The 15214-nt window shown below is 37.5% G+C and overlaps 2 protein-coding genes across 4 annotated transcripts in view; one reads left to right on the forward strand and one right to left on the reverse strand.

Annotated features, from left to right (window-relative positions):
* LOC7496616 (7-deoxyloganetin glucosyltransferase) overlaps positions 1-14881 on the reverse strand; it is a 37608-nt gene extending 22727 nt beyond the window's left edge. Inside the window, exons 1-2 of one of the 2 annotated variants that reach the window (XM_052448320.1) lie at positions 14297-14881; positions 13217-14194 (exon numbers count right to left, since the gene is read on the reverse strand). In XM_052448320.1, coding sequence (XP_052304280.1) covers positions 13260-14194; positions 14297-14810 — 1449 coding nt within the window. In that variant the 5' untranslated portion in view covers positions 14811-14881 and the 3' untranslated portion in view covers positions 13217-13259. Of the gene's footprint in view, positions 1-13158; positions 14195-14296 lie in introns of those variants that run through there. The other variant, XM_002323940.4, reaches the window with a different exon arrangement.
* Positions 1-15214, forward strand: part of LOC7496618 (7-deoxyloganetin glucosyltransferase) — a 42989-nt gene that overhangs the window by 6157 nt on the left and 21618 nt on the right. The window lies entirely within an intron of this gene.

Raw genomic sequence — 15214 nt, forward strand, 5'->3', positions numbered from 1 at the left:
ATAATCAATACCTTCCTGCTGGGTAAAACCTCTAGCAACAAGACACGCTTTATAGCGCTCAATACTACCATCAACACGACGTTTGATCTGATATACCCATCTACTGCCAACAACGTTCATAGAAGAATGAAACGAAACCAAAGACCAAGTGCGATTTGAGCGCAAAGCAGCGATCTCATCACACATGGCATTATGCCAAACTGCATACCGGTCAGCATCAGAAAATGCAAAGGGCTCAAAATAAGGAGAATGTAGTACCCGTGTGGAGGCAGAGGTGGCGGCAGCAGAAGCAGCCAGGTTTGCTATCTTCGGCTGCCGCGGTCTAAGAGTCATAGGATGGCTGCTGCGTGCTGGTGGAGACGTAGGGGAAGATGGTGGCAGTGAGGAGACTAGTGGCAGCTGATAAGAAGATAAATCAACCATAAGTTGCAGACCTGCGAGAGAGGATGATGAAGAAGTAGCCTCCAGCATAGGACTGTCAGCAGAGGAGGGGCTGTCGGCAGAGACCCAATCTGCAGGAATGCTGGCCAGGGTGGGCGAAGCAGAGGAGGGGCTAAAGAGTGCCCCAAGACCATGAGGAGAGGATCTCAATTTACGACCTAAACCTGTATCATAAGGGTTAGATAAACAAGCATGTGATGATGGCCAAGGGATGGTCGGGAGCTATGGTCGGGTGGCTGTTTGGAGTGGCAGAGCTGTGTGCTGTGGGCTGTTTGGGTGGTTGATGGAAGTGGGTGGTGGTGGGTGGTTTAACAAGTTTGGAAGGGTGACAGTAGCGGGTGGGATGGGGGTTGTGGTGGAAACCTTTGCAATATGTTCAGAATTATCAAAAGGAAACACATGTTCATGGAAACGGACATGACGAGAAATATAAATACGGTGAGATGCAATGTCAAAACATCGATAACCAAGATGGGAGGAACTATATCCAAAGAAAACACATGGAGAGGAACGAAAATCCAATTTATGATTATTATATGGACTTAGAAAAGGAAAAAAACAGAGACACCCAAAAGTACACAGAAAATGATAATCAGGAGACTGGTAAAATAAACAATCAAACGGAGAGCAATGGGCAAGAACAGGAGTAGGCATGCGATTTATAAGATAAACAGAGGTTTCAAAAGCATAATTCCAAAATAAAAAAAGGAGCTTTACATTGCCCTAAAAAAGTAAGACTTGTTTCCACAATATGCCTATGACGACGCTCTACTGTGCCATTTTGTTCATGAGTGTGAGGATAAATCAGACGATGATGAATACCAACAGTCTGAAAAAATATGGATAATTTGCGGTATTCACCGCCCAAATCAATTTGAACAGATTTTATTTTTAATGAAAATTGACGTTCAACGAGAGTATGAAATTGATGAAAAACAGAGTAAACATCAGACTTGGCAACGAGAGGATAATACCATACATATTTAGTATAAGCATCAACAAAGATAACAAAATAACGATAGCCATCTGAAGAAAAAAGAGGAGATGGGCCCTATACATCACTAAAAATTAATTCAAGCGGAGCAAAAGTTTTGTGACCCGTAGGTCCTAAAGACAAACGTGATAATTTTTCTAAAGGACAACTTTGACATTGAAAATTAAGACGTTTGTTGTTACAAATGATCTTATTTTTCGAGATTAACAATTGAAAAATACGTGTAGTAGGATGACCTAGTCAACGATGCCATAAATCGGCAGAGACGGAAGTGCAGGGAGACCAATAGGCTTGAGGAATTGACGTGACGGAAGACTTGGTAAGGGCATAAAGACCATCTTTACTCTGACTTGAGAGAAGGATTTCATGGGTGTTGAGATCCTTGACATAAAACACACGAGGGTGAAATTCAAAATAAACATTATTATCAAGACAAAATTTCTGAACAGAGAGCAGAGGTTTCGTAATTGCAGGAACATGAAGAACATTAGATAAGGTGAAAGAACGATGTGGTGTATATATTTTTGTATGACCGAGATGAGATATAGGGAGGCCCTTACCATCACCAACATGCAAATTATCATTACCAAGATACAGTTCTGAAGCAGTCAAGGTTGCAAGATCAGGTGTGACGTGTTGATTGGCACCGGTATCCGGAAACCAATCAACAGAACCAGTTGAGGAGAGATTGCGCTGCACTAGATTGGCAGTAGGCTGTTGGCCATAACCTCGCTGCTGGAATTGAGGGCAATGGGGAGCTGTATGGCCAAAATTTTGACATAGTTGGCAGCGTGGATTCTGCCCCCTATTGCGCTGCCAAGAGCCCTGCCTATTGTCAACGAAGGAGGAGTTTTGGAAGCTGCGGTGATCAGGTCTGGAGACAGCAAATCGGTTGCCTCTGCTGTTGGACTGGTTGGGACGCCAGCCACCGTTGAAGTGGCCCTTGTTGCGGCCAGAATTGCCAAAAGTCTAACGCTGCGCAATAAGAGCAGAAGATGGAATGCTGGGTGTGGGCAGCAGAGGAGCATGTATGGCAGCAGAAGATTTGTGAAGAAATTCATGTGTGAGGAGATGGCTATGAAGATCTGCATATGATAAAGGTTCAGCCTTGGTAATAAGACTGGTAACTAAGTTTTTAAACTCTCCCCGAAGACCACGAAACACATATAAATTGAAATCTTCAAGTGAAACTGACCGACCAGCAGCGGCCAATTCATCAAATAAGGCCTTTGTTTTTTGCATAAATTGAGTTACTGATTCATCACCCTGTCGAAGATCCTGAAGAGAGCCGTGAAGTTGCATAATACGAGAGTTGGAGGTAAAAGCGAAAGCTCACTCAAGAGTGCCCCAAGCTGAACAAGAACTTTGATAGCCAACAACAAGATGCAAAACTTCCATAGATAGGGAGGAAAGAAGAGCACTTAGAATGAGTTGGTCCTGTTGTTTCCAAGTTTGAAAAAGCGGATTTACCTGAAGAGAGATATCATCATAGGCAAGAACATGTGTTGATGGACATGTGTTAGAGCCATCAACAAAACCAAAAACTCCTTGGCCTAGGAGATAAGACAGCATCTGCATACGCCAATATAAATAATTGGTGTTTGTTAATTTGAGGGAGATGACTTGATGAGTGTGAGAAAGGGAGATAATGCTCGCGGCAGTAGAGGCAGCAGACGTGGGCTGCAAGAGGAGGTGTTCACCAGCCATGGCAGAGGAGAATCCAGGCGGTGACGCAGCAGAGGAAAGCATAGGAGGCGCTACAAGAAAAAAGGGCTGCACTGCTGGAGAAGAAGAAAGCTGGACTGCTAGTGCTGCAGAATTTGAAGATGTATGTGGCGGCTGTTCCATTGAAGAAGGGAGGCTGGGAGGCTGTGAGAAAAGTAGGTTTAATTTATTTTAGGGTTTTGTGGCTCTGATACCAAGTTGAGAATAATGGAATGTGTTATGTTGTGCCTTAGCCAACCTTCCTATTTATATAGAGGCATCAGAACATTGCAGTAACTGTAATGATTACAACATCCTATATTAATTTCCTATTCTGATAGATACATGAGTAACTGTAATGATTACAACATCCTATATTAATTTTCTATTCTGATAGATACATGATATACATTCTATAATAGGTTTCATAGCATTCCTTAAGAATATATATTCTTAAAAAAAGAAAAAAAATAATCTAAAGAAAAAAAAACCTATGTTATTTTTTTTACCTTTTTGCTATGATCCTTCACTTAAACATATCAATGCAATATCTTGTTCGTTGACGTACCTTTTGTTTTACTCAATATATATATATATATATATATATATATTGAAGATAACGCTAGGAAAGAGGCGAACAGGAGAACAAAAACTAGTCTACATATATATAAGATTCAAAAAGAAAACTAAAGACAAGCAAGACTAATGACCTAGAAACCATTAAGAATAACAAAGAAATACAGATTCAAAATCAAGTTATAACTCCTTATATGTAGAATTCCATGCAGAATAACCATCTAGGTGGTGACCCAGTGGTAAGAACTTAGGACCAAAAGATTTGTTCCCTCTGTGGTCTCAGGTTCGAGTCCTGTGGTTGCTCATATGATGGCCACTGGAGGCTTACATGGTCGTTAACTTCAAGGCCCGTAGGATTAGTCGAGGTGCGCGCAAGCTGGCCCGGACACCCACATTAAACTATATAAAAAAAAAATTCCATGCTGAAATTTGTTGGTGCATCAATCACGCCTTTCCTCCATAAGAAATCCTAGAAGTTTTTCTTTTGAAAAAGCATCAGCCACATAAAAACCTCCACCATTGGTGTTGCAATTCATGTGAAATAGAGATTGATTATGAGATTATGTCTTAACCGTTAGTGATGATTGGTCACGGAGATACATTTGTATATAGATAGGCCATAAATTCGGGCTCCACTTTCACTCCCGGATATAGAGATGACTCTTTCCCATATTGTCTCATGTAGTTCTCAAAGGCATCTAGGGTGGCCCACTCATTCAAGTGTCTGTAACGTATATTGTAAAGATGGAATACAAACCTTGTGCAAACCCTGACAATAGGAAATTGTACTTATACTTGAATATATATGTAGATGTGATATGACCTCTTCCCTCTTGTATATGCCATTCGAGGCTAGCTACATATCCTCTCCACTCAGTAGGGCATCTAGACTAGGAACCTTTTCTGTAAACGGGTTTGAATTTCTATCACTTGTGACAAAGATACTCCGATACATTTGTACAGAGATGGGCCATAACTTCACAAGGAATACAGAGAGTGGTCACAATCACTGATAAATTTACAGCAGATACAGTCCATCAACATTTTTTTAAAAAGATGGAAAAATTTACAGCATATTCATCAATGAATTTATAAATGGATACTATTCGTCAGCATTACACTGGAAGCTCAAAAATATTTATTGGATATGCGATTGTCAATGATAGAATAAATCCATCCATATATTTTCAATTAAAATATTTTTTTACATCCATTTTTTATCTGTAAAACAATCAGCAAATGTTTTTTACCGATATCACTAGTGATGGAATGTGATATTACCGATGAAGAGGATGCCAACGGACTTTTTCCGTCAATGATGTGATCGGTATCCATATAGTTATGATATAAGTTTATGCAATCAAGGTATTGGTGAGGATGTTCTGGCCGGTGATTTGCATCATATATAATTAAGTGACCCCCTCCCCATCATATTTTCTAGTGTAAGGTGGATAAATTATCGTTACTCTAATATCATAAAATAAAATAAGAGGTTGTAAATGATTGTTACTCGTAAGAGAACAAGGTGGATAAAAATATATTTTTTTTATTTTTTTTAAATAATAATAATTTATAATGAACTCGTTTATGTCGTTGAATTATATATTCAAACGAACAAGACAGTGCTGATATATTTTTGGTTGTTGTGGACCTTCAGCTACTCACTGCTCTCCTAAACGTCAAAGTAAGCTCACCTCAAAATTTGGAACTTCCTGCCAGGACGTTCCTGGCAACCTGTTATCGTTTCTATTCACTAACAACAGCTGGCTAGTTTTGTCAGTCGAGTCACAACCTGTGACGGTGGAAGTTATTTAACAGCTGGCTAGTATTGTCGCTAGCTACTACATGACGTCTATAATTTCCAAAGAATTAAATTCTAGTCGTATGTACCCCGACATGGATTCCATTAACAAATCTAAAACTCACGCTGGTATTGTTGTGCTTTAAGAAACAGTTTATTATTCATTATGATTGATCCTATATTGTTTTTTAGTTAATTTATCTTTGGTTTTGTTTCGGGATAGGGTGATTTTTTTTCCATGAAATAAATGTCTTTTAAAATTGAATAGGATTATTTTAGTAATTGCGTTTTAAAACATACAGTAAAATAAATAATGTAACCTTAAAATAAAATAATTCAATGCTTTCTATACAAGGATATTTTTGTATTTTCATGTTTGATAGAACAATGAAATTATAACATTACCCATGCCATTTCAATTTTTTAGCTATGAATTTAAGGGCTTGATTGTAATTTCCTCATGGTTTATTTGTTATTGTTGATTAGTCTTAGAGGCGTTTTTGGTTTTGTACAAAAAAAACAAAAAAGTTAGCGTGTCAACGCTCCGTCAACTTTGGGTGGCACGTGCGACTAACTCTGGTGATTGTAATAGCACTTCCGCCACGTCATTTGATTCGTCTCAGCGTCCTTTTCCTCCTTGGATTGCGCACATATTTGGTGGTTCAACAAGGTTTGACTAGAATTGGTTTTTGTTTTTCCTTTTTTTCTTTCTAAAATCATGTGTTGGCCATGCGAAAAGTCATATCAGCCTATCAATTTATTTTTTTTTGGATTTAGTCCTTCTTCTTTTATTTGCAATTTTTTGTATTTACATTGATTATTTCTAATTGGATTGTATATTTGATTTCATCACTGGTCATTTGATTTTCGAATTTTTTTTTCAAATTTGGTACCCATTATGAATTGCTATTTGTTTTATTTTGAATCATTTTCTTGATTGATGTTTTTTTTACAATTCTACCCCTAGACATTTATTTTCATTTACTTTTTGCGTCAAATTCGGTCATGCATTTTTCTAATTATTTTCTTAATGGGTTGGTTTTTTAGAATTCCATCCATGAATATTTAGTTTCATTTGATTTTTATGTGGAATTAAGTCCTAATTATTTTAATTGCTATTTTTTTGCATCATTGTTTTTTATTGATTTTTTTCTCAATTTCATGCCTTAATGTTTGTTTGGTTAAGAACCTGGCTTCTTTGTTTTTTGGGTTTGCCTTTGATGGGGTCACACTAGTCTCATGACTCGGTTCATAGATCTAAAAGATTAGCCCAAGTCGACTTTTGTCAACATTTAAGCATTTGGCAATCTGATATCTGTATTACCACAATACGATAACATTCATGATAAAGTATTTCATAATTCAACGTTATGAAAAAAAAAGGTGAAAGTCACCTACCTGCTCCACTTGCAGGTTGTCCTTGTCCTGATGATGGTCCTATCCCGACCGCACCACCTAAGACATCAATAGTCACAAATCAGTATATTTGTATCTTTGAATCACATTCATCACCATACTTATTTCAAGAGTTCATATGTTCACATTCAAGTGTTCCAAAATTTACACCATCATACAATGAAATTGTTACAAGCATTTGAGTCATTTCTGCCCGGGAGGCCTATTGTAGAAATCGGCAGCAAAAACTGACTCGCTGCAGGCCGGACAATTCAGCAGTGAAAACTGGTTCGATGTGGGCTACACAATTCGGCAGCGAAAACTGGTTTGCTGCCGCCTGCACAATTCGGCAGTGAAATCTGTTTCACTGCTGGCGCCACAATTTCAGCAGCGAATGCTACTTTGCTGCAGCCACCACGTTTTCAGCAGCGAATGCTAATTCGCTGCATTTGCTGCAGAAAACTCAATTCCGACAGCGAGTCATAAATTCGCTGCCAACAACACAACTTCGACAACGAATGTTAATTCGCTACAAAAACTTAATTTCAGCAACGAATTACCAAATTGTTGCAGACAATTCAACTTCAGCAACGAATCTCAAAGTCACTACAAAACATACAAATCGGCAGTGAATGTTAATTCTTTGCAAACAACTCAGTTTCAGCAGCGAATTACAAATTCGCTGCAGACAATACAATTTCAAAACACACAATTCGGCAGACAACTCAATTTCAGCAGCAATTACAAATTTGTTGCAGACCATGCAACTTCGGCAGGGAATCAGCGAATGCTAATTCACTGCAGACAACTCAGTTTTGACAGCGAATCAAAATTTTGCTGCAGACAATACAACTTCGTCAGTGAATCGCAAATTCACTACAGAACACATAATTCGGCAGCGAATGCTAATTCGTTGTAGAGAACTCAGTTTCGGTAGCGAATCACAAATTAGCTGCAGATAACTCACCTTCGGCAGCGAATCACAAATTTGTTGCAAACAACTCAGTTTCGGCAGGCGAATCATAGTTTCGGTGCAGACAACAGACCTTTAGCAGCGAATTGCAAATTCCTCGTAGAACACACAATTCAGTAGTAAATACTAATTCGCTTCAGAGAACTCAGTTTCGACATCAAATCACAAATTCACTACAGACAACTCAACTTCGGCAGCAAATCGCAAATTCACCATAGAACACACAATTCGGCAGCGAATACTAATTCGTTGTAGAGAACTCAGTTTCTGCAGCAAATCACAAATTCATTGCCAGCTTCGACAGCAGATCATAAATTCGCTGCTGACAACACAACTTCGATAGCGAATCACAAATTCGTTGCAGAACACACATTTCGACAGCGAATGCTAATTCACTGCAGACCATAACTTTAATAGTGAATCGCAACATCGTCGTAGAACACACAATTCGGTAGCGAATCATAAATTCGCTGCAGACAACTCAACTTCGGTAACGAATCAGAAATTCGCTGCAGACAACTCAACTTCGGGAGCGAATCACAAATTTGCTACAGACAACTTAGTTTCGACAACGAATCACAATTTTGCTGCCGACAATACAACTTCGGCAGCGAATCACAAATTCACTGCAGAACAGACAATTCGGCAGCGAATGCTAATTCGCTGCAGACAACTCAGTTTCGGCAGCGAATCACAATTTCGCTACAGGCAATACAATTTCGGGAGCGAATCATAAATTCGCTACAAAACACACAATTCAGCAGCGAATCATAAATTCACTTCAGAACACACAATTTGTCATTAGGTTCCAACAAGCTCACATGATTTCAGCATGAACACACACATACTCATGCAATAATCAATCCCAGCACATAAACTGTCACTAAATTCCAGTAGAATACACACATGCAATAATCAATTCCAACACAAAATCTTTCATCAAATTCTAGCAGAACACACATATGCATGGTGTCCAACCCCATAGCTAAGGCCAACCCTTTTCCATGATTTGTTCTTTCCATTCTATTCATTTTTCTTTGTTAGATGTTCTGGAAATTGGCCTCATTTTGTTTCAGTTTCCTTGTCCTCTTAGTTAATTTCAGTTTCCTTCACAACTAGCTTAGGTCTTAGGTCAATTTTCTTAGGGTCTTCTTCTTCATTCCCAATGGTGTTTACATATGACTGTTGGATGTGAGTCAAGCCCAATAAAGCTTTTTGTGGAGACCCACGTGCGGAGTGAAGATCGCCAAAAGGGGATGCAACAATTCATCGACAACCGCACTCAACATTTTGTTGTATGTTAGTTCAACCATTTTCTTTCGTAAGTTATTATTTTCTTGAATTCAATTTGATGCTTTTAGTTTTTATTTTCAGGAGACATAAAATAGCCGGTTGAGAGAGAGATATGGGGACGATCCTTCGACCCACCCGGATTTTGATTCGGATTTGGTGATGGAGACAGGATCGTCGGTGGACCGATAGAAATCGGGTGTATAGACTCTCCAACACTATGATCGAGAACTAGTGGATGACCCGTAGTGTCTCAACCATTGGGAGCTCGCAATCAGTATCAAGTACCAAGTCTTAGGAGTTCGTGGCCTTGCAACAACATACGACTCATCTCACCGAAAAATATGAGCAACTCTCAGCGGATTATGAATAACTGTGCCAAAATGGTCATAGACATGAGATCACAGATGGGTGGTACATTTGTACCCCCTTTTTGGCCGCATGGTCCCGTGAACGACCAGCCTTTTCTTCCTCCTCCTCGAACATTATCATTGTCATTGTTCTAGTTTAATTTTTATTTGAACATATAAATTTGTAATGAATATTTGGATTTAATTTTTATATGAACAACACACAATTTTTTTAAAACAAAGTTTTCAAAAGAATTTTTTTTAAAATTTTTTTTATAATTATTACAGAACGATATACCATCGAACATAATTTGTCGGTATATTCTAGAGGCAAGGGGAACAATTTACTTCATATGCCACTACAACACTGTTACATCATCAACGAAATTATTTCGTCAGTATTTTACAGAGGGTTGGAATAAAATTACAATAAATGCCGAAATAATTCTATTGGTGTATTAAAATGGGTAATTTTTTTTTGCTGGCATATTCTGTCTGTAAAAACATAGAGTTTTTTTTACCGATAGAAATGACATTACCGACGAATGATTGTCATTCGTAAATCTGTCGGTCAAAATGTTGCCGACAGAATGTTAGTGTAAATACCGACAAAACATTTCATCGGTAAAACTATTAAATCTACTAAATGCTTTCAATATATGAGTTTTACATGGTTTAAATGCTTTAAATTCAAATTGAAGAATCTACTAAATAGAGTGATTGATTTTACATGTCTTATATTTTCGAGTTTGAGTTGATGTATTTTTGTTCCACTAGTTTAGATGGCTTTTGAGCTACATTTCCAAATGTTTTCCACCATGATCCTAAGCCCCATTACAAACCTTGAAAAGTCTTTGTGATTCAAGTTTTGCATGTGATCCTAGTGGTTGAGAATAAGAAGATATACAAGCCTGTGGTAGAGCATTTCTGTTGGAATGAATTTGAGTGAAACACATACCTTTCAAACACATGAAAGTCGAGTGTTTATTTCTATGAGGGTCTACGTATTTAGCTTATTCTATATTTAAATGAAAATGCTTGTTAATAATTATAAGTTGTCTAAGAATTTTTATTCATGATATGTTATTCTTTTTGAAGAGATTGATTGTTTTTTGTTGATGACATTGCAACCTTTATTTTGTTTTTCATGGAAAGTGAATTTCAGTTTTGCTCGAGGACGAGCAAAAGTTAAATGTCATATTTCTATTAATGTTTAGTATTTTATACTTATTTGATGCCTAAATATACTCATTATTTTTATATTTTGATTTAGAATGTAAATGGAGACGTTAATGGCGAAACAATTTAATTGGGTGATTCTGGACAGTTTTGACACAACTTTGTAATTGGGGTATAACTCTCTCATCCAAGCTCCGATTGAGGTGATCCAAAATGCTATGGAACCATAAGGAATATATCTACAACTTTCATGTTTTGCATTTGGAGAGATACTAACTACATCGTGTTCGCAATTGGGAATAAAGACGTTGCACCTATACTGTGCCAACATGCTGGAATGTCCTTAAGCATGCAAATCTAATATGATGTGATTTATTTTCGGAAACTTCCAAACTTGATGCATGAATTATAGATGATGACATCACTTTTCTTGTTATATTATAACTTTATTTTATTATTTAATAATTTTATCGGATATTCAGATTTGGTGGTTATTATTAGAGAGTATTTTAGAAGATTTTGTCTCCCTTCTCTCTTTTTTCTTCCTCTTTCCCAATTTCTTTCTCAATTTATTTCTCTTCTTTATGATACTCATGATGGTACTGTGGAACTAATTTTGCTTTGAGTATTGGATGTTCTTTTATGCCTATTTTTCATGATTTTCTTGTTTAATTACAATGAGACCTCTAGTTTATTATTCATTGCAATCTACTGATGGGTTAGATATTAAATATGGAATTGTTTGATCTCTCTAATCTATGAAGCAATTGAGATTTAATTATTTGTTGTGTTAGAAATTAGTAAATTTTAGGAAGATTTTTTGACTAAATTAAATGTAACTGCCTGTGCTTCTATTGGTTAGCTTCATCAATCTCTTTAATTTTTAAGGTTAGTACTAAATTTAATTTTAGCGCTTGTCTTAAGTTGTTTAGTAGTTAGGAAAATAGTTCTAATTTGAATATTTAAAATATGAATTAATATATATATGCATCAATTATTAGTTGTAAAAGACTTGATAGTTGATGTTGACTTAGACCGAGGGTTCTTTTTGTGATTAATTTTGATAATTTTTATTGAGTTGTCTCTTAGTTAGTTTTCTTTCTATTTCTTTTTTATTGTACTAGAACCCCTCATCTGTATAGGCCATCAATTAACGAGAAAAGGACAATCGATGACTTGACCGTGGCAGTATATAGGCCAACAAATGCAGAGGCCTATTGAACTTATTAAAACAACATATCCTGTTTTAAGAGGCGCCAATCTTTTGGGCTTCCCCTTGTATTTTCATGCACTAACCTTTAAGCCTTCCATGCGAACAATCATACATTTACTCAACCAATAAAATGACAAGACAACCTAAAAAGAAAGGAATTGTTTACATGAATAGATGAATAAATTCTTTATGTTGTTCCATCACAAAGACTTAAGGGGTAATTAATAAGTCTAGAATTCACACTTAAAACACCCGGACCAAGTCATAGTGTATGAGGTAAGGCCAAAACCCAAAGCCTAAATGATCATGGATTGTACTAGGAGGTCTAGAGCCCGAGTGCACATTTTACATTTTCTAAGCCTAGATAGACCATATGACCCAATGCTCTCCTAAACTTGGGATAGGTTGCTTAATTTCCGATGATCCTAATTGATCCAACTGGCCTACAATCACTTATTCTCCAAGATGAGTTCGGTTTCTTCACCAAGTCTAGCAATGAAATGCACCCTGGAGAACAAACCCAAACAGAAACCCGAAGGCACTAGGCAAGGCTTGGTAAGTAAAGTCCGACCAACAATATTTGCACCCAACTTTTGTGTAGTTAGTATTTAGCATTAAATGCTATCTTATCCTCGTATTATAATTGGGTATTTAGCATATCCATGTCTAATGGAGGATTCGTATGTCAATGTCCTTTCGATTCAACAATACACTACCAACTATTATGGGCTATTATCTTAAATGATTGATTTCAAACCAAGTATTAAAGTATTTTTCACACTTTACCCTTATCTATATGCAGGTTAGAGTGATTCTTCACTTTTTAAATATTCATAAATCACGAGGTAAGGTAGGTTTTAACGTCATATTTTTTGGCATTCTTTTATCATCTTCTGTCACTTTTCTTGTAAACACAACCCTTAAAGTGTTATTATTCTTACAACCTCACTAACTTTATATAGCATCAGAGAATCTTCTAGTTTACAGGTTTTCGTGATTTCTGATGATTACTAAGCTCAACAAGTCTATTTCAACATTTCATACCATTACCAGAAAGGTTAGAAGTTTTCCTTAAGCCTCGTGAACAATGAATTCTGAAAGTGTTAATTTTTTCCATGCATACGGATAAGTTTTGTATTTTTCTTTCTCATATTATTGAACCACCATGCTAATGCGAATGGATGAGGAGCATGGGCATGCGCGTTAATGGCTCCTTGTCGTGGAGATTAACAAACTATTCAATTGGCTGAATGGAAAAGTGGATTATGTAACAGAATGATGATCAATAAAATAGCTAAAGGTAGACAACCAGATGTAACAACAATTTCATCAAAGAAGCTAATTCAAGGTTTTTGGAAGCGGAGCACGTCGTTGACAAGTTTGTCAAAATTCATGGATGATGAACCATTAATACCAGTTGTCGCTTCAGCCTTTGACTTCCATTCCATTGCCTTCCTTTTCATTTCCTTACCTTTCTCCCCATCAATTAACTCTATCACAAGCTTCTCTACTTCATCTCTATTTGCATCACTTTCAATTTCCATGCCAACACCCCAATCAACGCAAGCAAACTTACAGTTAGTTTGTTGTTCGGAGAAAAAAGGCCAGCATAGCATTGGCACGCCGTTGGACAAGCTTTCAATGGTGGAATTCCACCCCATGTGACTTAAAAACCCTCCTATCGATGAATGCTTCAGGACTTTTTCCTGCGCACACCAGCTCGCCATCAGGCCTCTTTCTCTAGTCTCTTCAAGAAACTCTGGAGGCAAAACAGCTGAGTCGCCCCTGACAAGATCAGGCCTGATTATCCATAAAAAATTCTTCTTGCTGTTAGCTAGTCCCCAAGAAAACTCCACAAGTTGCTGTGGATTCATCACAGTTATGCTTCCAAAATTCACGTAGACAACAGAATTGGGATCCTTGGAGTCGAGCCAGTGCAGGCATTCAGTCTCTTCTTTCCACAGACCGGATCCAATTGATGCTAGATAATCATTCTGTGTTTGATCAAGAAGCAGATTAAGAGGACCAACAGAATAAATTGGAGGAAACATAGATGAGAGAGCAACCAGAACATCATGATCTAAGTCATCAAAAGTATTCACAAGAGCTGCTGAAGCTTTTGAAGCTCTATCAATTACTCTTATCACAAAGTTTAGCATAACGTCGTTTCGATCTGTTGTGCGAATGAAGGTCGGAAGGTCCTTCAGACGAATATCTTTCATTCCAGGAATCCAGTCTATTTTTGTCTCCAAATATCCATTTGTCAAATCGCTTTCTTCTGCATCATTTATATCAAAGATAAAAACACGTTACATGAACAATTTACTTCGAAAAGATTCATGATAGTATGAAATTAGTAATAAATGTATCGAGTACGTACCTTTGAGTGGTGTGTAACCTCTTTCAACAAGATGTTTGTAATGCGCGTAGGCCAATGTGCCACATGCACTTGAAGTCCAGAAAGTGATGACTGGGATTTGAAGTTCCTCCTTAAGATCGAGAGCGAAGGACATGCCACTGTCTGCTACTATGCAAGTTACAGGCGGGACAACATTTGATGAATTGAGTTTGGCAAGAAGTTGGCGAAATGGGTCTAAGCAAGCCTTTGAGGTAGAGTCACAGAGAAATGAAGTGTCTTGGGTAACATCAGCATCAAGCTGATCACCTAGACCATCTGGAATGGTTTCAAACTGGAAATCAGGCAAGACAACAAGAGAGTTACGGCCTCTGGACTTGAGCAAACGTCTGTGATTGTATTCAGAGTTGACAAAGGTGATGTGAAAGCCTTTGTGATGGAGTAGTTTTGCTACTTTGAGCATAGGAGTTATGTGACCTTGAGCTGGATATGGGACGCACACAGCATGAGCCTTGGTGCTCTTTGGAAGAGATCCCATGTTTCTCACTCTCTGAGTTTTTGTATTTCACACCTTCTATGAGTTAGAAGACTGAATTTATTGCTCACCAGTTATATAAGGAATTGTGATTACTTCTTATATGGTCCAAAATCAAGACGCATGAGTTTTTATTTTTTATTTTTTTTTATCAATACACTTTAGTTATAAAACTGATTAATTAGTTTGCAATTACGTGGCAGTGAATTATTTATCATATAAGTTTATTCAATCAAGGTATTGGTGAGGATGTCATGGCCGGTGATTGGCATCATATATCAATTATTAACAATAAGTGCCTTTTTTTCTTCTTCCACATTTTCAGGTGGATATACCGTAGTGATTAAACCCAGCCCAGGGATTGACCTGGCCAAGAAGCCGGGTTTTTTGGTTTTATAAGGCAACTC

Source organism: Populus trichocarpa, chromosome 17 (assembly GCF_000002775.5).
Source record: "Populus trichocarpa isolate Nisqually-1 chromosome 17, P.trichocarpa_v4.1, whole genome shotgun sequence".
Classification (NCBI taxonomy): Eukaryota; Viridiplantae; Streptophyta; class Magnoliopsida; order Malpighiales; family Salicaceae; genus Populus; species Populus trichocarpa.